Genomic DNA, 24,077 nt, shown 5'->3' with positions numbered 1-24,077 from the left:
CAGTATGCACAAATGTTAATAATTCGTTCGGTGATTTTGTGACAGTAGGCCGGTCGGGTAGCCTAGTGGTTAAAGCATTTGCTTGTCACGCCAAAGACCCGTGTTCGAAACCCAACATGGGTAAAATGTGTGAAGCCCATTTCTGGCATCCCCGGCCATGATATTGCTGGAATATTACTAAAAGCAGCGTAAAACCATACTCACTATATATGGGATGGAACACTGTAAGGATATTAGTTCTAATTGTATTTATGATGGAATATCATTAGTTGTTGCTATTCATTATTTTTAATTATTTTTCTTTTCAGCTAAAAGGTGAAGTTGATGATTGCTCCTGTAAAGTTGAAACAATTGATTCTCTGAACAACCAGAAGATATTCCCTCGACTGAAAAGCTTGATTTCAAGAGATTATTTCCGTTTCTTTAAGGTAAGATCTTGCTAACTTAATACTTTCTTCAAAAGCTTCTCAGGGTTAGACAGGGACACTGGTCTGTTTGTCAGGGCAGCGTTAGAAATTGGCACTAGTCCTATAGTCCTTGCCAATCTGCCTTATAGTAAAGGTATCATAAGGACTAGTAGAAATTTGCCAATTTATAAGGGTTTTGCTATATGTTATCATTATAAGGACTAGTGGACCAAACATGTTAGTTTCTACCGCTGCAGGGACTTGTTCAAATCTAGAGACACTAGCAGTTTGCTCCAAAACAATTTGTACATAAGTCACCATGGTCACAAGTCCGAAATTAGCTGTGGGAAATGGTGACCAATGCGCATGTAAGTGTCAGTGTCAGTGGTCAGCGCAATAATATTACAACTTGTACATTTTCCATGTCTCCTCTGATCATGTGAAACTTATTATGTGAGTGAGTTATTTTTAACGCCGCTTTTAACAGCAGTATTGCAGTTATATCATGGCGTTCAGCTTTAACTATGTTTGCTATGGCAAGCATAATCAATTTTATCCACTTACCTCGTATATATATCATAGTGTTTTAGCTCAGCTGAACAACAGTCTTTCACTCTACCAACTAATCTGAAGCCAGAGCCTGATAAAAATGTGTTTACTCTTGACAAGTCTGTACACTTTTTACCGCCTCCGTGGTCTAGCATCCGTCGAGGGAGCGGAAGGACCAGGGTTCAATCACATAAATCCCTGGCCGAATCATACCAAAAGACGTTGAAAGATGGTACTTGTTGTTACCCTGTCTGGCGCTCGGCATTAAGGAGCTAAAACAAGGACTGGTCGGCTCGGAGTCTGTATACTAGGTATCAGTGGTGTTCATGTTAAACTGTGGCATAGTATCTCGGTGGGCTAGCACTATAAATCGGCATCAGTCTGGACTAGTACAAGCAGCCACACACACACATCATGACATCATGTGTGTCATGTCATGTCAAGGATTGTTTGATTGATTGTTGATTACCGCTGCTGTCAGCAATATTCCAGCTATATGATGGCGATCTGTAAATAATTGAATCTGGAACAGACAATCCAGTGATTGACGTCATGATCCTCAATCTACACAATTGGGATACGATGCTGTGCATCAACCAAGTCAGCAAGCTTTACCGTCCGAACCAGTTAGTCGCCTCTTACGACAAGCATGGGTTGCTGAAGACCTATTCCAATATGGAATCTTTACGGGTCTCTCAAGGATTGTGCTAAACCATGGCTGGACATGGTGCATTGCAAGTGTCTGTTGTTGTTGTTGTTGTCATCTTCATCATCATCAGCAGCAGCAGCAGGAGCATTGTTAGCAACATGACTCCATGCATCCTTTTTAGTGCTTTTCCAGGTAGCCTAGTGGCAAAACATGTCTCACCGAGGTTTATTGTTTGATTGCCCTCATGTGTACTATGTGTAAGGCCAGTTTTTATGATTATTGGTACTGGGTTTTACACAATGTTCTCATGTTGGGGATTGAACCAGATTAATGCATCCGCGGGGTCTGGATGAGAGGTGTTCCCTGGACACTTGTTATTAGAGGCAACTTAATGGATTGGGTGATAGAGGCAACTTAATGGGTTGGGTGATGGAGGCAACTTAATGGATTGGGCAATCAGGCCTGGGGACTGTATCATGATGGTGTGTCATCGTACCCTGAGGTCATGAAACAGTGCTCATTATCACAGGATTGTTTGGTCAAGACTTGATTATTTACGGGCTGTCGTCATGTGGGTGAGTAGAATATTGCCAAGTTGGGCATTAAGCACCAAACAAGACAAAACTATTATTGATGTCTTCCCCAATGACTGCCAAATTACAGTACACCCTGTACTGGTCACTGACCAGTTGTCACCTTTTTGATCATGTTATTTTTGAAATATTCTGTGTACAAAGTTGACTTTGATTACTGTGCAACTATGGAAAACTAATCAGTAGATTTCTGTTATAGGTTACACACAACCAAATGTTTTCCCATAGACTTCTATAGTAACGTTATATTTTTTTTAAAAAATAACTAAGCATTCAACAGCTATTACCTGTACGTGTGTGCACCGTTTGGCCTTAGAGCAGCAATTAAAACATATAAAATGACTAGCTTAGCCAGCTCCTTTCCCATGAAAGATCAATTTCAATGGTGAAGTAATACCTATTAACATGATTAAGTAATGTCATTTTGATCCGGTATTCAGCTTTTCATTTATGTCTGGGTGTGTCATTTGTAATTCACCATCATGATCAATGTTTTGCATACTTGCACTGTAAACTTCTTGTACTAATATCCAATTGTAGTTGAAAATTTACCGTCATGATTTTGTTACGTTGACATGTTAGACAATGTACAATGTTATTGTTAAGGCTACATACACAATGCAGTATTTAGGCTATTACATTTATGATTTGGGTTTAAAAATACGTCACTTACATGTATCTGTTTTTTAGTGGTCATGGGGGGCACGGGTGGCCTAGTCGTCTAAGGTGCAGCGATTCGCTGTGCAGAGTTGCGTCCCTCGGGCACGCCAGAAACCAGATTGTGGGTTCGAATCCCGGTTCACCCCGTTTATTTTTCTAGGTTTGTCAGCACCATACCAATGCTCGTGGGTTTCACCGAAGTGGTAAACGAGACCTGTATCACTTCGGGCTTTCCTCCCACATTAAGCTGACACGCCGTGATATAACTGGAATACTGTTTAAAGCGGCGTTAAACCCAACTCACTCACTCAATTTAGTGGTCATGGCGGTAGATAAATGTTTAGAAATATGAGTATGTTATTTAATAACTTTACCATGCTCACCACGTTAGCCATTTTTGATTATATTTACTAAAACTAAAACTATATCAAGGGCTAAAACAAGTTCTGGTTGGCTCGGAAACAGTAAACTGTGTCCGAGTTGGGTTTCCATGTTAAACCATGTTAAACTGTGCCATGGTATCTCAGTGGGCTAGCACTATATTATCAGCTTTAGTTAGGACTTGTACAAGCAGCTATGCTACAAGTGAATGCACATATATATGTGGAATAATCATGAATGCAGCGTTAACATTAAGACAAGTGAATGCACATCATATATATGTGGAATAATCATGAATGCAGCGTTAACATTAAGACAAGTGAATGCACATCACTATATGTGGAATAATTTTGAATGCAACGTTAACATTAAGACAAGTGAATGCACATCATATATATGTGGAATAATCATGAATGCAGCGTTAACATTAAGACAAGTGAATGCACATCACTATATGTGGAATAATTTTGAATGCAACGTTAACATTAAGACGAGTGAATGCACATCACATATATGTGGAATAATCATGAATGCAACGTTAACATTAAGACAAGTGAATGCACATCATATATATGTGGAATAATCATGAATGCACATCACTATATGTGGAATAATCATGAATGCACATCACTATATGTGGAATAATCATGAATGCAGCATTAACATTAAGACAAGTGAATGCACATCATATATATGTTGAATAATCGTGAATGCAGCGTTAACATTAAGACAAGTGAATGCACATCACGTTTATGTGCAATAATCATGAATGCAACGTTAAACCACATTTCACGTCACATTTTGTGTGTAGTTTCTTATGTTGCCTGTTTTACCCCTGAACTGCCAGAAATGTGACCACGTCTCCATTCGCAAGATAATGTCCTGCTCTGCAGCAGGTGATCTGCAAGCTGTCGCCATGATGATGAGACACATGTGTTATGCAGACAGTGGTTTTAGCGATCATATGAGCTTTAATGAGATACTGAAGGGTTGTTGATAATGCCAGGTCGTAAAGTGCTGATGTGTACATAGCTTCGATGGTGTGTTTAAGTGGAAGTTAATGAACGGTTGAAATACGGGATTTGTTTTGTGTTGTCAGTTTAGGTTCCAGATATGTTTGTTAAGTTTATTGCACTGTGGGAAATGAGTATGGCTGTGTATATATTAGGTGGATATGATAATACATTATTAGTTTTAAACTATTACCATGGCAATGGGTTGATTCAAGGGCTGGACATTTATGGACCCTGTTATTAACACTGTCAGGGTGAACATATGAATACCTGATTATAACAGGTTAATCTGCTAAACAATGATGTTAACATATTTAGCTGTTGTTTTGAAAAACAAAAATTGATCTGAAATACTTAACAGAATAGTGGCGACACGTGGTCCTGTGCACCTGTTAAGCAATGTTGGTCGCGAAGTCCTTGGATGGATGGATGAATGTGTTCGGGAGCTTGGCTCCTGAGTTTCTAGGGCTTCGGTCCTGCCCCACACTGAAGCACATGTAACACATGTGGCGTCTCCTTGGGCAAGTGACTTTGTTCGAAATGTGCCTCTGTTCACCCAGCAGTGCATGGGTACCCGGTAGGATGAGATGGCAATCTGGTTGTTAACCTTCTAGTTCTAGTGCCTCACGGACAGCTTGGGTTGCAAGAAGTTGAGAAAAGACACTTGATGTTTCACTGCTGTGAACATGACACTTTGACGGAACTATTGACATGCACAAGCTACCCCCCTTAATTGTCTCCCTTTATCGTAAGTGTCTAGGCCGCACACAAACTGTTGACGTCCTTTTTTTTGTTAGTTTCACATTCACTAAGCAAAAATAATGACAGATGGTCATTTATGGCGTTATTATCACTTCTTGCTATTTGTTATTCTCTCGAAAATGTTTTTTTTCTCTGTAAATTTCTCATTTAACTTGTCAATGGAGACTGTTCGTTTTTGCAGAGTGTCATTTTTGTTACTTGACCAGCATGTTTTCTTTCACTTCCAACAGCGATTTCCTAGTTTTCAAGAATTTTTTTTGTTAAAGTTGATTTTGTACTTATCTCATATCTAAATGTATGATAAAAAATTTTTGTGACCCTAAATAGTTTTTGATAGTTTTTGATACTTTTGCCATGCCTTGCTATGCCACCCGTGAAAATATCTCCTTCCCCCCCCCTCCCCTTGTCACTCGATGAGAGAAACATGATATTTAACTTGACACATGAAATACCCTCTATATATTTGTTTCAAGGTCTGTATGTCAGACTAGGTCTTGAGTTGTGCACAAGATACAATCTCAGGAAGATTCTGAGATCAATGAGTGACGACTAATTGATTTTGTTTTATCAATATGTAACAAGGATGTGATTATGTTGACAGATGTCAATAGAAAAATCCATACTAGACATGCTAGAATACAAAAATTGCACTTTGTGTGCAGATTGCAGAACAAATGCACAAGGGCAATCGTTAACATGCTGAGTGGCATCCAGCTGAGCTGGATGGGTTGCAAGTTGTTTGGCTTATTTCTAAATTTTTGTCTTGTTGGAAATTACTGAAACCATGGAAATACACACTTATTCATGTATTTGATATGTAAGTTTCTAATAGAGTATCTAGCGGAGAAATCACTGACTTTGAGATGTCACTGACTTGAACTATCTCAGAAATTAAAGAATTTGATCCTTTTCGGTTGATTGGTTTTCTGCGAGACATGGGTACTAGTGCTACCATCTGGAACATTCTTTCTGCATCAGGGGCGGTGGGGTAGCCTAGTGGTTCAAGCGTTGGCTTGTCACGCTGAAGACCCGGGTTCGATTCCCCACATGGGTACAATGTGTGAAGCCCATTTTCCAGTGTCCCCCCGTTGTGATATTGCTGTAATATTGCTTAAAGAGCCGTAAAACCTCATTCACTCACAAATGTTTGTGAAGGCATTGTGTATTTAAGTGTGAGTGAGTGAGTTTTGCTCCACTTCTAGCAATATTCCAGCAACATCACTGTGGGGAACACCAAAAATGGGCTTTTCACATTGTATTGTACTCATGTTGGGAATCAAAGCTTGACCTTTTATTGTGCATATTATTCATGCTGACAATGTGAAAAATGTCCTGGATCAGTTTACTGTTTGTGTTACAAAAATGCAAATACCACATCCACAATTGTTTCCTTCTAACTAATTAATTATGATGAATGTGTTTATTTTCTATAGGTGAATCTTGCCAAGGCGTGTCCATTTTGGTCAGATGACAGCCGATGTGCTCTGAAGGACTGCCATGTTGACACGTGTGCAGAGGTGAGAAAACCGAATTACATGCATCCTGATATCGCCAAAATTAATTTGATTCAACATGTTCAATGGAAGTGTTATTCAAACTATTTGTTGATTCCAAAACTACCGTATTCGACGTAATAAGCGCCCTGCTCTAATAAGCGCCCACGGCAATATTTGCTGATATATTGGCTGGTGAACAATTCCAATTAGCACACCTTCCGATTGATCAATGTACACAAGACTTATTTATGTGTGTATAATACGCACTCGTGTGTTATATGCACCCTTAATTATGGGAAATTAAATTCGGAAATATATATCTGTCATGTATGATACACACATACGTTTCTTTTGTATCATTTCAGGCTGTCAGCTTAAACTACGAAATTAAAAAATTTTCAACTCTGTTTTTGTCTCACCAAAATTATATTCTAATAAGAGCCCCCTATTTCTAATTTTGAGAGTGTGCCAGGCACTTATTACGTCGAATATGGTATATGTTATGCAGAGTCTATTTTCATGTTGAAAAGGAAATATTTTGAAATCAAAGTTCAAGGTTAAAAGATGTCTATTTCCTGAAACTTTGTTTCAGTATTGTTTGATAGTTATCTGTATGTATTACAGAAAAAAATACCCAGAAAATATGGATGATCAGGAAAAACGATTTTTTAAAAATTGTGATTTTTACAACTTTTTAAAGATTGTATTTCATGTTTAATGTTTTGAGTACATAAAAGAGGAAATAATTCCACAAATTAAAATTGCATATGTCTTTTCATAAATGATAATTTTCTGGTAAAACGTTTGTCCTATTTTGTTGTTTGTATTGATTTCCTCTTTCATGTATTGAGCATGTTTAGTGTTGTGTTACTTTGGTTTAAGTTTTATTGTAAGGTATTGATTTGTTGGCAAATAGCTTGTCCTATTCTGTTGTGTGTACCGGTATTTGTATCCACTTTCATGTATTGAGCATGTTTAGTGTTGTGTTACTTTGGTTTAAGTTTCATTGTAAGGTATTGATTTGTTGGCAAATAGCTTGTCCTATTCTGTTGTGTGTACCGGTATTTATATCCACTTTCATGTATTGAGCATGTTTAGTGTTGTGTTACTTTGGTTTAAGTTTCATTGTAAGGTATTGATTTGTTGGCAAATAGCTTGTCCTATTCTGTTGTGTGTACCGGTATTTATATCCACTTTCATGTATTGAGCATGTTTAGTGTTGTTTTTCTTTGATTTAAGATTTCATTGTAAGGTATTGATTTGTTGAAGGTCGTTTCCAAGATGATTTGTCATTTTACTGTGGAATGTGGAATGTCTTGCTTCAGCAACATTAGCAAAATTGATTTCTGCATTTGCCCTTTCAAGTCTGTGTGAATAATTGATGATCGAGTTCATTGCCAAACAAAAGAGACTTTTATCAGCTTTCTAATATTATATATCATTACCATGACAACTTAGTTTTATCGTCTACTGATTAAGTTAGCACTTCTGAAACCTTTTTGACATGCTTGTTTTTGTCAGATATCATGAACGTGAGGATGTCAAAGTTTTTATAAAAGGGAACTAAAAATATGTTTTGTCTGACATCAGTAAACATGATGTATGTAGTTGTTTTTTTGTTTATTTTCAAAATTACGTGAAGATAAAACATGTTGTTTCTGTTTAAGGGGAATAGTGAGTGAGTGAGTTTGGTTTTACGCCGCTTTTAGCAATATTCCAGCAATATCACGGCGGGGACACCAGAAATGGGCTTCACACATTGTACCCATATCGGGACTCGAACCCGGTTCGGCGTGACGAGCGAATGCTTTAACCACTAGGCTACCCGACCGCTCCATTTTAGGGGATCAAGATCATTTGATAAAAAATGTAAATCTTTAAAGACATTTCTTACTAGATGTGCAAATATACTTCTCGACTTTTGGAAGGGACAACCATATATGTCATTCTTTTTTGATATACACTTACCATTTGATGAAAACCAGTCTTGCATACAGGGCTTGTTTTAATGTACTTCATTAAACTTGCACAAGGTGCATGTTGTCATGAAATTGTATTTGCATTAGACAAAACCAGACAAAATTAGACAAACCCTGGTCCCATAAATTTATCAAAGCTGAAATTTTGCACATAAGCTTGACAAATTACCAGGGATTATTGATATATAGTAAACTACGTTCGTTACCAACACGCTTATAACGAACAACGGGTATAACAAACTAAAATCAGTGGTCCCTTTGAGTTTTGGGGGTCGGGTAGCCTAGTGATTAAAACATTCGCTCGTCACGCTGAAGACCCGTGTTTGATTCCCGACATGCGTACAATGTGTGAAGCCCATTTCTGGTGTCCCCCGCCGTGATATTGCTGGAATATTGCGAAAAGAGGCGTAAAATAGAACTCACTCACTCACCCTTTAAGTTCGATATAACCGTAATTTACTGTGTGGTAAAAAAGCTGAGAGGTATTGAATGTGTCCAATTATGTTGTGTGGACAAATAAGGGTTAAACTCAAATTTAAAATATTTTGAGATCCACTTGGCGCATGGAGACATAACTATTAAGTTTCATTTTTCAATAATTGTTGCACTGGTGCGCTTTTTATATAGCTAAGTCGAGACCTAGTGTATCATGGAACGATAAAAAAAATCCCTAAATGTGGAGTAGTGTATATGCAACTGAAAAGTAAATGTGAAAATAACATGTATTTGGTGGTAACTGCCATGTCCATTTGTGGCATAGGGATGGTGAACAATGAGAAGGCGTATTGTTGATGTCAATGAAACCACTGAATATATTAACCCTTTGTCTACCTACTCTGGCTTCTAGTGCGGTTTTGATTTCACACAATATAGATAGATGTAGTGCCAGCTGCTTGAAGCTTGTAAACTTCATTTAGCTTGCGGCAAATTGGTAAACTGTGAATTGACTTATTTTTATTAGTCCATGATATTGATCTTGCTGTATTGTTCTAATATAATCACTCCCACAAAGTTTGGCTCAGTTGCCTAATTAGCTGATTAAGCTAATTCCTATCGGTTTTACAGTTGTTTAATGGACAGATGGACTCTGATTTTAGCCACTAGTCTGAAGCCTTAATCATGTTAATCTCTTGACAATCTATTGGTCGAGTAAAATCAGGTTACCGTATTCGACATAATAAGCGCCCCACTCTAATAAGTGCCCACGGCGATACAATCCCAATTAGCACCCCCTTCTGATTGATCAATGTACACAAGACTTATTTATTCGTGTATAATATGCATTCATGTGTTTACATTGTGTTATATGAACCCTTAATTATGGGCAATTATATTCTGGAAAAATGTATCTGTCGTATATAAACAGTTCAGGCCGTCAGCGTAAACCACAAAATTTATCTTTCAACTCTTTTTTTTTCTCCACCAAAATAACATTCTAATAAGAGCCCCCTATTTCTAATTTTGAGAGTGCCCTGGGCCCTTATTACGTTGGATACGGTATTCCAGTTCACATACTAAAACTTACAGCTACTGAAATTAACTCCAAAATACAAGTTCTGTCTATTGGACTCAAATGTTCTTGACACAGACTGTAGCCATAATGTTTTTTCCCATTATTTTCATGTTATTTCTGACATATTCCGTGTACAAAGTTGACTGTACCAATAACTTTTATTTTTGCGAAACTATGAGCAAATGTGCTTTTTTCTGTCCGTGGAATAAGATTCAGTTCATTTCTGTTATAACGCTACAATAGGGAAAAACAGTGGAAATGGAACTTTCCCGTGGACTTACTGTACCAGTTATCGCCATCGTCTTAACAACACGTGCCACGTGATCATGCGCACCGCTTCTGTTATACAAATTGCGATTTCTGGTATCTCGGGAATCGTATTCGATTTTTTTATCATGAAAATGAATAAGAAATGCTATCAATTTGTCCTCTGCAAACTGACAAAAACCAATATTACCCAAATTTGATCTACAGCTGCTTATCCTTAACACAATGTACTGTGGATTTCAGGATATACAGGTCATGCATTTTTGGAAATATAGCTGAAATAGGTTTCAAAATTATATTTTGAGGGAGGAAATGACAGCCAGATACTGTATTCGACATAATAAGCGCCCCACTCTAATAAGCGCCCACGGCGATATTTGTTGATATATTGGCTAGTAAACAATCCTAATTAGTACCCTTTCCGATTGATCAATGTAAACAAGACTTATTTATCTGCGTATATGCACACTCGTGTGTTATATGCACCCTTAATTATGGACAATTAAATTCTGGAAAAATATATCTTTCGTACATAAACATTTCAGGCTGTCACATTAAACCACGGAATTTATCTTTCAACTATGTTTTTTTTCCACCATAATAATATTCTAATAAGAGCACCCTATTTCTAATTTTGAGAGTGCCCTGGGCGCTTATTACGTCGAATACGGTAGATATCAATGAGAGAACTGAGAGTGCATCATAGTGTTGTTTGGTTTGTGTTTTTGCGTGAATTAGTCATGTGACGCCGACCGTGTGTCTTTTCTAAAGTTGTTTTTGAGCAAGGTGATTATGGTGTTTTTTTTAAAAATATTCCCTCACAAGAGTTCATTTTGTTCATCATTTTTGGATAAATATTTCTCTCTTCTAATGAGAACGACTAAAAGCGAAATGAGATGCGATCATGACCACGCTATAACGGGGAGTTACAATAATTGGCCCTCGGCGATAACTGGTTGCTAGCCAGTACTGTTGTTCAATGTATTCTATATATAGCATGTACAGTGTGACTTGTCCTGTGTTAACAATGGAGCTGAGTCCTGGTGTCCTTGAGGTTTTGTATGTCCTGAAAATGAAACTAGGATAATCATACAGAAATATATCTACAAAATATTGTAGACTTGTTTTTGGATATATCTCTGAAATGATACAAGAGTGTATTATTCTCATTATTTTAGACTTGATGTCAGTATTTTTTGCTTTTTGCAATCTCATTAAAATCAGATCTTAGTTCTCTCGCAACGGCTAAACTAAGATCTGAGGACATCCCATTGCGGGTCACGTCAGACCGACCTTGCGTGAACTTTGACTGACCAATGGAATGACCAATCAGAAAGCAGATTTCTCGTGCTTTACGGCACTAATTTCAAATTGGCGACTATGCTTCGAAACATATTTTGAGAAATTCTCGATTACAAATTTGAAACCTGAACCAAAAACATTCTGGAATGGCTAATCGATGGTCTAGATTGTAAGGATTCAGTCGTTAAACCTATAACTATCGTTGGGAATACCCCATGTTAAAGTTTTCGAGGTTGCATGATTAAAAATCACATTCCGACAGTCACTTTCATAATCTGGTAAGCGATGCTCTGATTAGTCGGATTAAAGGTGGTTCTGACGTGACCCCTAATGGGATGTCTTCAGATCTTGGTTTAGTGGTAGTGAGGACTAAGATCTGATTTGAATGAGATTGTGCTTTTTTCAGCTTTAACCTTAATAACCCTTGACCATAGTAGCTGTTACTGTTGTCCTTTGTTCACATTCCCATTTAAACACTTAGTCAGCCACCGAGTCACACTTGTACACTGGTAACCATGGTAACAGTGTTGGTATTTGAAATATTTATTTTGAGATGACCCCCCAACATGCCCAAAGCAATATGTTCTGAGAAGTTTATTAGACATGTACAGCCATGGCTAGACCTTCAATTAGCTTAATTGGGTGTGGAATTTCTAGACCCTATAACATGAGGATGTGAGATAGCCTAGATCATTCATTACATCATTTGATGAGCACAGTGTATTTCAGATTAGCTAACTAACTTGACTTCCTGTTACAGAGAATTCTGGCTATGTCAGCATTTTGTCTGAGACATTAAAAGAATGTAAAATATCATGAAGGCTCGAGTTGTATGCTTATAGATCAAAGCTTCAATTAATATTATGTCAGTCTAGTTTGTGGATTGGTAGATAAAAGTAGAAGTTGTGTTTAAGATCTTGGATCCCTCCTTCACGCGTGGGAGTAAAAAGACTGTCACATTCAGGTTTTGTAGAGGACGGTGTACAGTTTGTGTTTGATCGGTCATCACAATTATCATGTTCTTTGTAGCAGTCGTTAAACATGTAACAACAAGAAACACAGGTGGCCCAGTCACCAGAGTTGTGTCCCTTTGGTGTGCCAGGAACCTGTTTACTTGAGTTTGAATCCCAGTTCAGCCTGTTCATATTTCTAGATTTGTCAGTACCTACCCATGGTCGTTCCGTGTTTCTGTTCACCGATAATTGCCAGTAATTTACCTGTTGAACCCTATCAGTTCAAAATATTGAATGTACTGTTACTTTTAAGTGCTGCCGGTATGGCTGACCGGTAAATCATTAACTGAACGAAAACACTGTCATTGGTTTCTTCAAAGACCTGCATCACTGCATCACTCCCACATCATGCTGACGTACCGATATGTAATTGAAATACAGTTCAAAATGGTGTTAAAAACAACGCCCTCACAACCATTATCAGATATGGGCAGTCGGGTAGCCTAGTGGCTAAAGCGTTCGCTCGTCACGCCGAAGACCCGGTTCGATTCCCGACATGGGTACAATGTGTGAAGCCCATTTCTGGTGTCCCCTGCTGTGATATTGCTGGAATATTGTTAAAAGCGGCGTAAAACCATATTCACTCACTCACTCATTATCAGACATTAACAGATGTGAGGGTGTGTCACAATCTGATTGATTAAACAATGATTTTAATCCCAGATACTCGGATTTTAGTTATAACATTTTTCCATCACAAAAATCAATATTCATTGTAATTGTTGAAATGTCATTGAATCTTGTATTCATTGAATCAACATTCAGATCTTTCTGAAGACCTTTATTTACTTTGATGTGCATTAGATTCCCTAAACTAATGGATGTTCCTGTCACACTTCACTGTTCAGGGTTGCATCCCTTTGTCATACCAGGATCTGTTTATAATGGGTTCGGGGCAGTCAGGTAGCCTAATGGTTAAAGCGTTCGCTTGTCACTCTGAAGACCCGGGTTCGATTCCTGACATTGGTTTACTCATTACTCACTCACTCACTCACCACCCATCCTCCCTCCCTCCCTCCCTCCCACTCACTCACTCACTCACTCACTCACTCACTCACTCACTCACTGATTATGATTCTTGGTTTATCTGCACCATACCTGTAGTCGTGGTTCTCACCAGAGTGGTAGAACCCGCATTATGTTGGACATTCCAGTCATATTAAAATGACATGACAAATTAAACCCCATTTTCTCATTTAGGCTTTTAGGTAGTTTTAGAAGCAGACAGATCGCATCCACTGATTAATGACACAGCCTTCCAAAATAATGCAAACATTGCAGAAACATGGGTTAATAAAAAACATTGTTTTGTAATCAATTGTATATCCAATGTCGGTAAACATGCAAGCAGGTGATTTCCAGGTGTTATAAAACAGTGAATGACTCATCTCGGCATTAATGTATTTATTGGATACTAGTCCTTCCCATTCATTATGACCAAAAAGAATTTTAAATTCAATTAAACTGAATTGTTTGGTTTCAGGATGAGGTGCCTCCAGCACTTAAAAATGGGAACGGGAAAGAAAACAAGGTAAGTCCCCCACTGGTTGTAGTGGAAGTAGTGGTAGCAAGTTGAGTGATGTTGTAGGCCACGTTCATGTAGAACCAAAATGGCTGAACTGAGGATTGGGTTGACTATTCTTATTGCGTGTCATCAGACCTTGGTGTGGATTGTGCACATCCTGTCAGCAACATCATTTTTCGTGAAAATATTTTTCTGCTGTAGTGCAGGAACGCTAGATGTTGGAAGATCACAGGCAAGTGTCCAGCCTGTTTCCTTTTAAAAGTGAATTAATCAATATGATCAAATTCAGCACAAATATTTTATGATTGCTGAGGTTCCAGAATGGACCTTAGTACCCCATGCTTGAGTTTAGAGGATTGGGTGGTTGCAACGTGTGACCTGGCTGACATCACTGTTCATGCTGCCAATGGGGGCGATGGGGTAGCCTAGTGGTTAAAGTGTTCTCTCATCACGCCGAAGGCCCGAGTTTGATGACCCACATGGGTACAATATGTGAAGCCCATTGTGATATTGCTAGAATATTGCTAGATATATTCCTAAATATTGCTAAAAGTGGTGTAAAACCATACTCTCACTCACTCACTCACTCACTCATGCCAATCACTGGTTTGTTTAACTCATATTTACAGACCACATGGTGTCATAGAGATGTAAACAGCTTTCTCTCACTCACTTCATAGAGATGTAAACAGCTTTCACTCACTCACTTCATAGAGATGTAAACAGCTTTCACTCACTCACTTCACAGACATGTAAACAGCTTTCACTTACTCACTTCACAGAGATGTAAACAGCTTTCACTCACTCACTTCACAGAGATGTAAACAGCTTTCACTCATTCACTTCACAGAGATGTAAACAGCTTTCACTCACTCACTTCATAGAGATATAAACAGCTTTCACTCATTCACTTCACAGAGATGTAAACAGCTTTCACTCACCCACTTCATAACAGGCCCGTAAAGATCTTCAGCTACCTATGCTTGCCGCGAAAGGCGACTATGCTTGTCGTAAAAGGCAACTAACGGGATCTGTGGTCAGGCTCGCTGACTTGGTTGATCGTATCCCAATTGCGTGGATCAATGCTCATGTTGTCAATCACTGGATTGTCTGGTCCAGATTCGATTACTTACAGACCGCTGACATATAGCTGGAATATTGCCGTATGCGGCATTAAACAAACATTTAACAAACAAACGAATCACTTCATAACAATTGAAGAAGATATCAAATAATTCAGTACCAAACACAAATCAAGTCTTTCACAATAATATTAATATCCATCTTGTGTATACATCTCACAACAAGTTAAAGAAGAGGGCATGACAGAATACTGTATTCGACCTAATAAGAGCCCTGCTCTAATAAGCGCCCACGATATTTGTTAATATACTGGCTAGTGAACAATCCCAATTACCACCCCTTCTGATTGATCAATGTACACAAGACATATTTATTTGTGTATAATACGCACTTGTGTTAAATTCTGGAAAAATATATCTGTAGTCTATAAACATTTCAGGCTCTCAGCATAAACCAGGACATTTACGGTCTTTCAACTCTATTCTAAAAAGAGCCCCATATTTCTCATTTTGAGAGTGCCCTGGGCGCTTATTACATCGAATACAATAACTAGTTGTATGAAAAAAATCAGGTGTTTTTTTTAAACATTTTTTAGTAGTATACGCAAGATATGCAACATGCATTATGCATTGAGTACACTGTCTCTAGACGTGCGAGATGGTGTGACACTCAGCCAATTGTGAATATTGATTTACTGGCAAGTGAGATCTATGTATCTGGATAACAACCAACACGGCACCTATCTCTGCCACATGGCCGTACTCAGATATAAACTGTGTAAAAGTGACAGGTGCTTTTGTTAGACAGGGTGTCTTATATCAACTCTGCATGACTTACCTGCCAGGACAGATGGGTGTTGGAAGACAGCTGTGTTTGTCCAGTGATTGTCTTGAAGGACGTAGAAGGTGTAGAATAAGATGGGAGAGAAATATACTGAATACATTTGCAACTTCTGCCAGGAGTCAAACTCTGAGTCTAGTGAAATGTGTTGTTCTTCTCAGCTAAGAAAGTCAATGTATTGACTGAGCATGCTCTAACTAACTAAAAAGCAAGCAGAAAATTTTGGTTACCGGTAGTAGAAGTGGACGTTTCTGGCACAGACTAAAATACTGTTAATGATTTGGGCAAACTTACTTGGATGTATTCTATTTCTTTTGTTAAAAATGATGTTAAGAAATAAACCTAATGTCATTTTCGTATGGTAGACATTGTAGAATGGAAATAAGAGGCTTTGAATGTGTATCAGGTATATTTGATAAATTAAATATCATTTAAACCTAAATTACTAGCATGGTAGCAGGTATGATAATATAACCATGAATTTTGTAACAGCGATAAAAACAATTCAAGAACTTGTGAAAGAAACAGGTGCTGACAAATTATGTCATCTACAGGTAGTATAATTTTCAAATATGATATACCGTATTCGACGTGATAAGCGCCCAGGGCGCTCTCAAAATTAGAAATAGGGGGCTCTTATTAGAATGTTATTTTGGTGAAAAAAACAGAGTTGAAAGATAAATTTCATGGTTTATGCTGACAGCCTGAAATGTTTATGTACGATGGATATATTTTTCCAGAATTAAATGCCCATAATTATGGGTGCATATAACACACGAGTGCGTATTATACGCGAATAAATAAGTCTTGTGTACATTGATCAATCGGAAGGGGAGCTAATTGGGATTGTTCATTAGCCAATATCTTAGCAAATGTCGACGTGGGCGCTTGATAGAGCGGGGCGCTTATTACGTCGAATACGGTAATCAAAATATAAGAGATGGGAATCTCTGAAATCCGTTTTGGTTTTTGTAATATTGTTGGTGTATGGTGTATACAAAGATTGTCAGAATGATTGGTGGCAAATTACCCTGATTTGATCCCAGTTGTGATCAGTAATATATAGATATTAATATGGCAAATGTGTATTGTGATTCTTTGAAAAGAATATTTTTTCAGACAATGAAATTAAATTTGTTTTTGACAGTGGTCTGATGATTACAACAGATAAAGCTCATTTTTAATTTGAGTCTTTTATGTTTTCATATTGTATAACTCGTCACGATATGGCTAAAATATTGCTGATGTGACGTAAAGCATTAACTCACTCACTCACACCAAATGTATAACAAAAAATTCAAAAATTCCACACAAACAAATCAATATGGTTCTTTTTTCTCACTCTACTTCAATATATATCTGCATTGCATAAGGAGAGTTATGTCACTTTGCGAAAGAAAGATCGCCCTAGCAACCTATGCGTGCAAGGGGCGACTTAATGGATTGGGTGTTCTGGCTTGGTGTCTTGGTAGATTGTGTGTCATTGTACCCTGATGGCATGGATCTTTGCTCACAATATCAATCACTGGATTCTCTCGGCCAGACATGACTGGGATATTGCTGAGTGTGGCTTTAAACAACAAACAAAAGTGTGTTTTGTAGAGGTATAACGATCCGTAAGGGTATCAATACAATACCTATCCCGATACTATGGGTGCGATACAATTTGTATCCTGATGCATTAATTGTATGTTATTAATCATATGTTTCGAAATTTCCGAGATCCAAGATGGGATATTGTTTGATTGCAGGGCAGAGTCTCATAGGCTAGAAGACATTGTGAATATTATGCTGTTATGCTATTTATAGCTAACCAGGAAATACTAGAAAATCTGAATAAGCTGTTTGTTGAGCAGTTTCTTTTTTACACGGTTTGTAAATCGATGTATTGTAATGTGGGCCTCGTATTGCTATACAATACTGTATTGCTGTATCCTTATACCACTAGTGTTATTCCATGATTATGATAGAACTCGACATATTACTGAATTTAAACAATACATTCGTCTAGTTGTTGTTTGCCAGGTTTTCTGTCTAAAATATTTCATAAAAAAATGGAAAGTTGATCAAAACAATTTTTTTCTTTTGGCTGCACCCCTCCATATGACACCGATTATATGTACTATGTTTGAGATGAATCCACTGAATAGTTTAAGAGAAATTTCGCGGAAAAAGTTTTTGGCAGATGTTAGGGTTTGAAAAATTCATTAAAAAAATGGAAAATTAATAAAAACAATTTTTTTCTTTTGACTGCACCCCTCCATATGACACCCCTCCATATGACACAGATTGTACTGTATTAAGTTTGAGATGAATCCACTGAATAGTTTCAGAGAAATCGTGCAGACAAAGTTTTCGGACGGACTGACGGAACCTTGGTATAACTATATAATAATATAATAATATATACATAGTATAATAATAATTCAGGCCGTGCATGGTTGTTCATCGTGTTTATTCAGCATTGTTACATAAAATCAGTATTTGAAATGCCTACCAGTCTGGTTTGACAAGAAGTGCTTTCAAAGAAATTCTTTCCTCCTGGGTCATCAGGAAAATTGTCCTAATGAGATTTGATACCACTCTGATCCATCAAAAGGCAGGATTCTAAAATGTCATGGTAGAATCTTTGATGATCTAGTCATTGTGCACTGGGGATAATTAAGTGATGGTTGATAGTCTTAAGCTAGGAGACATTGCTCTGGTGAGAGGAGAAACATTCACTAATATATATGACCCATTTGTTCATGTGAGAGTGGAGACAAGCTTCTCATTATTGGGTGAACCTCTCAAGGAAGACTTTTAACAGCCATGGAAAATATTCTTCGAACAAAAAGTATACTCCAAAGACCAAATGCACTGTGTTGAAATAGAACCAGCTGGAAGCACAATGTTTGTTTTGTAATATTCATGAGAGTATTATGTAAAATTCACGATCTATCAGTCCTACAGGTTCCAATGATTTATCTGGTGTAAGCTGAGCATGTCAGAAACTCACACGTGATATTTTGTCATTTATTCCACTTGTGTTAATAGTAGGCCTGTTTGAATATACTTCAAGCCTAATAGTAGGCATGTTTGAATATACGTCTTGTGTATCATGACATCCTCGTCCCTAAAAATGCCCCTAATATGTTTTTTTTTCATTTCTAACCACTGTTAAATTTTCAACTCATATTTTGATCTATTCTGACATTTTGCAAATGTTATTCTGTTCTTAGTGTCATGGCGACTGATTTACGACACCCATTGTCTGAAGAACATTTAATTGCAAAGGCTCATTACCCTGGAGCCATGACATCTGTATGCCTTGAAACACTTAATTGCTGTTATTTATTAGATGCTAATCCTATTTGTTAATCCCCATTTTTGTGTACATGGACCGTCTGCCATCCTGAACAGGATGTGCAAGTATGTCGCTGATGATTTACTGTTTACATTTATATTTATTACTTACTAAATGTCAGGTGACCTTGGCTATATAAGCCTTGGTCCACATCGCACAACCAACCAAAAACACACAATCTTACTGACTCCCAAACAACCAATATAATATTCACGGCCGAAAAAATGAGCAGGGCCTCAGCACTACACAATCAGCAATCTAAAAAACACAAAAAATCCTCATCCTAACCGACTCCCTCAGTGGACTACAAGCCCTCAAAAATAAAAACACTAAAAACCACCCCCAAACTAATAAATCAAATACTCAAAAGCACAAACAACTTAACTAAGGCAGGTAAACAAATAGAGTTCATTTGGATCCCCGCCCGCGTAGGAATCTTTGGAAATGAAAAGGCAGATAAAGCAGCAAAATTATCCCTTAAACTCCCAGAAATAAGCTTAAACTTACCCAGCTGAAAATCAGAAATCAACAGTGTCACTGAACAAAAAATCAACAAAAAATGGCAAAATATATACCAAAACTCAAATAGCCAAATCAGGAAAGTACTCAAAAAAACCTTAATAAACCAAAAATACTATACCCATCCAAAAAAATCGACAGCATAATTACTAAACTACAAACAGGCCACACCAAACTAAATAATCACCGTAAAATAGCTCATCTACACACAACAGGAAACTGCCCACATTGCAAACAACAAGAAACACCAGAACACGTACTCATTCACTGCACACACTACCAAACACACCGAACAACACTACTGACCACACTAAATCTTAAAACCGGACTTACACTAGAATCAATCCTAAATCCACAAAATAAATTAGAAAAATTCAAAGCCTTAGGCATATACCTAATTAAAACAGGACTAATTAATCGCATTTAAACCCCAAATAAAATATTAAAACCAAAACTACCTTATCAAACAACCACCCAACACACACAGCTCCCTTAGTTCGTCACCCACCCACTCTTGGCATTCATTCCAAATCTCAAAATTTCAAAATTACTATATAAGCAACCCCAAAAGCCCCCCTCCTGGGTTGCACAAACTCACTTTTCCCCTTTTCGGAAACACATTAAATGGCCTGGCTGGGCCCGTGTGCAACATACGCTTGCAGTCGGAAAGCATACGTTAAATCTCCAAAGTAAGTAAGTAAGTAAGTGATGTAGAAGGGGTTTGTCACTCTAACCAAGCAGACCTCTCTCCCACAGCACAGGGGGTTGTACCGACTCTCTGTGGCACCCCCAGCTATTTTTTAAGATATTGTAAATTGCTCATTGTTAATCGTTCTTGTAAATAAAATTGTGATTAGTCTCCTGTGACTCCGGCTCTTTGCTGACTAATTCCCCCAAGAAAACCAGCATGCCATTTGGAAGGTTTTGTTCATCCTGAACATTCCATGATATTAGTGTCAGATTTGCAGGGAATTTAGCCGTTGTCATAATGTCCTTATGTCTGAATATTCATACTTCAAACTACAGGTACCAGATTAAAATCAAGTTTCTTTTTATAGAATTGTTACTTTCTAAAGAAGGAAAATTCTCCCTACCGCAATTCTGTTCTGAATCATGTGTCATAATACAAGAATAGTTTTAAACTGGTTTTATCCTCCAAAACTGGCTCCCAATGGAGATGTGTCTTGGGTGAGATCAAGTGATATCTACATTGTGACGTCATTGGTTACCATGATGGCACAATCAAATGACATCACTAATAGCTCTGCTACTGAAGCTGTTAGCAGTACTTTTTACACTTAAAACACTACTTATTACTGTACAAACTGAAAAAGTTGGAAGAATGATGATAAATAAAATCTCTCCCTCATGTCTTTTGATATCAAATATATCAACACTCGTTGATAAAAGTGGAAAAAAAACCTTGACAAGCGTCAGAGTTTTCCACTTTCATCAACTCATGTTGATATATTTGATATCAAAAGACACTCAGATGAGATTCTCTATGTATATGTATCTGTCAATTTTTAATAATCAGAACCTGCATTATTTTATGTCGTGGAAGGGGCGGTCGGGTAGCCTAGTGGGTAAAGAGTTCGCTCGTCAAGCCAGAGACCCGGGTTTGATTCCTGACATGGGTACAATGTGTGAAACCCATTTCTGGTGTCCCCCGGTGGAGTATTGCTAAAAGGGGCGTAAAACCATACTCACTCGCTCACTTATGTCGTGTAATATGCATACATCATGTACATGATTATGTTTCTAGGTTTGTCAGCAACATACCTGTCCTTGTAGGTTTCACCGAAGTGGTAAATGTCTGAGACCTGCATCACTTCGGGCTTTCCTCCCACATTAAGCTGACATGCCGCGATATAACTGGAATACTGTTAAAAGCGGCGTTAAACCAAACTTATGTGCAAGTTATAATGTTGTGGTGCTGAACACTGACGCCATTTCCCACAGCTAATTTTGGACTGGTCAAAACCCAACTCACTCACTCATATATAGCAGCGCCATGTTTCTGTTACAGTATGCAGAGAAGGCTCAAGAGGTACATTCATGTGCAGAGGAGAGAGAACTCAGTGCCTTGGACACCACCATCAGGTTCAGTGTGGCCTTCTGATTCTTAGCTTTTTTTAAACAAAACACACTTCGATCAAGGGTTGTTTTCACTAGGTGTTTAATCACTATGACTGTCATGCTGCTAGTGGGTCCCCCACCAGCCTGTGATTGTCATGAGAGGCATTCAAATGGGTAGGCCGGTCGGACTTTGTGATATGATTGAGTGCCATCATACCCCAGGTTGTGGATCGTTGTTCACAATATCAATCACTGGATTTTCGGTCCAGACATTATCTACAGGCAGCCATCATATAGGTTTCATATTTCTGACTGAGGCGTTAAACAATAAACAAAAAAACAAGCTAACATTAAACATAAATGTTTGGTTGGAATGGGAACAGTTATGTAAGGCGCTGTGTTTGGCAGTGAGGGAGGCAGGGAAGAAGATGGCCTAAATATTAGAGGTATCTGGGTAGTCCCTGTTGTGAATAATATCTTTTTTTCCATTGTATAATGGCAATTATATTCTTTGCAGTGCTGAGAGCAAGGAGGCGTTCAAGAACTGGACAGAACATGACGAGTCCCAAGACCTGTTCTGTGACATTGATGGTGTGTGGTGCTAAGGTTCCTGGAATAATGTAGAATAAGGCCCAGTGGGTATTGATGTGTTATAGCGCTGAATAGGTCACAAACACACCATACTGGTCGTAAAAGCTGACTAGTAATCAGTGTGTTACAATGCACTGATAATGTGTGGCCTTGTGTCACTGTGTGTATTGGGTGTGATTGTACTCCGATTATGCTGAACGTGTGAATTTTGGCTCATGTTGTCATGGTTACACGCCATAGGTTCTCCTCGTCTGGTATAATTATTTACAGTTTGCTTTGAAAGATTGTGTTGGTGTTGTTCCCCTTGTATGGCCATGCCACCATGTTACAGGTTGTGTTATTCCCCTCTATGACCATGCCACTATGTTACAGGTTGTGTTATTCCTCTCTATGACCATGGCACAGTAGTACAGGTTGTGTTATTCCCCTCTATGCCCATGCCGCCAGGTTACAGGTTGTGTTATTCCCCTCTCTGACCATGCCACTATGTTACAGGTTGTGTTATTCCCCTCTATGACCATGGCACAATGGTATAGGTTGTGTTATTCCCCTCTATGCCCATGCCACCATGTTACAGGTTGTGTTATTCCCCTCTCTGACCATGTTACCATGTTACAGGTTGTGTTATTCCCCTCCCTGATCATGCCACCATGTTACAGGTTGTGTTATTCCTCTCTATGACCATGCCACCATGTTACAGGTTGTGTTATTCCCCTCTCTGACCATGCCACCATGTTACAGGTTGTGTTATTCCTCTCTATGACCATGCCACCATGTTACAGGTTGTGTTATTCCCCTCCCTGACCATGCCACCATGTTACAGGTTGTGTTATTCCCCTCTCTGACCATGCCACCATGTTACAGGTTGTGTTATTCCCCTCTCTGACCATGCCACCATGTTACAGGTTGTTTTATTTCCCTCTATGACCATGCCACCATGTTACAGGTTGTGTTATTCCCCTCTATGACCATGCCACCATGTTACAGGTTGTGTTATTCCCCTCTCTGACCATGCCACCATGTTACAGGTTGTGTTATTCCCCTCTATGACCATGCCACCATGTTACAGGTTGTGTTATTCCCCTCTCTGACCATGCCACCATGTTACAGGTTGTGTTATTCCCCTCTCTGACCATGCCACCATGTTACAGGTTGTGTTATCCCCCTCTCTGACCATGCCACCAGGTTACAGGTTGTGTTATTCCCCTCTATGACCATGCTACCATGTTACAGGTTGTGTTATTCCCCTCCCTGACCATGCCACCATGTTACAGGTTGTTTTATTTCCCTCTATGACCATGCCATCATGTTACAGGTTGTGTTATTCCCCTCTCTGACCATGCCACCATGTTACAGGTTGTTTTATTTCCCTCTATGACCATGCCACCATGTTACAGGTTGTGTTATTCCCCTCTCTGACCATGCCACCATGTTACAGGTTGTTTTATTTCCCTCTATGACCATGCCACCATGTTACAGGTTGTGTTATTCCCCTGTCTGACCATGCTAC

The 24,077-nt window shown here is 38.4% G+C and overlaps 1 protein-coding gene across 1 annotated transcript in view; it reads left to right on the top strand.

The window, feature by feature from the left end:
- LOC139442783 (ERO1-like protein beta) overlaps window positions 1-24,077 on the top strand; it is a 49,197-nt gene that overhangs the window by 2,269 nt on the left and 22,851 nt on the right. The window contains exons 2-6 of the mRNA XM_071223674.1: window positions 309-428; window positions 6,448-6,531; window positions 14,068-14,115; window positions 21,927-22,000; window positions 22,494-22,567. Of these exons, the coding sequence (XP_071079775.1) occupies window positions 309-428; window positions 6,448-6,531; window positions 14,068-14,115; window positions 21,927-22,000; window positions 22,494-22,567 (400 nt within the window). The remainder of the gene's footprint in view (window positions 1-308; window positions 429-6,447; window positions 6,532-14,067; window positions 14,116-21,926; window positions 22,001-22,493; window positions 22,568-24,077) is intronic.

The sequence above is a fragment of the Haliotis cracherodii genome, unplaced genomic scaffold (assembly GCF_022045235.1).
Source record: "Haliotis cracherodii isolate W230 unplaced genomic scaffold, xgHalCrac1.p SCAF_5, whole genome shotgun sequence".
Classification (NCBI taxonomy): Eukaryota; Metazoa; Mollusca; class Gastropoda; order Lepetellida; family Haliotidae; genus Haliotis; species Haliotis cracherodii.
The sequence above is the reverse complement of the archived record's forward strand: the minus strand, read 5'-3'. Positions and strand labels throughout refer to the sequence as shown.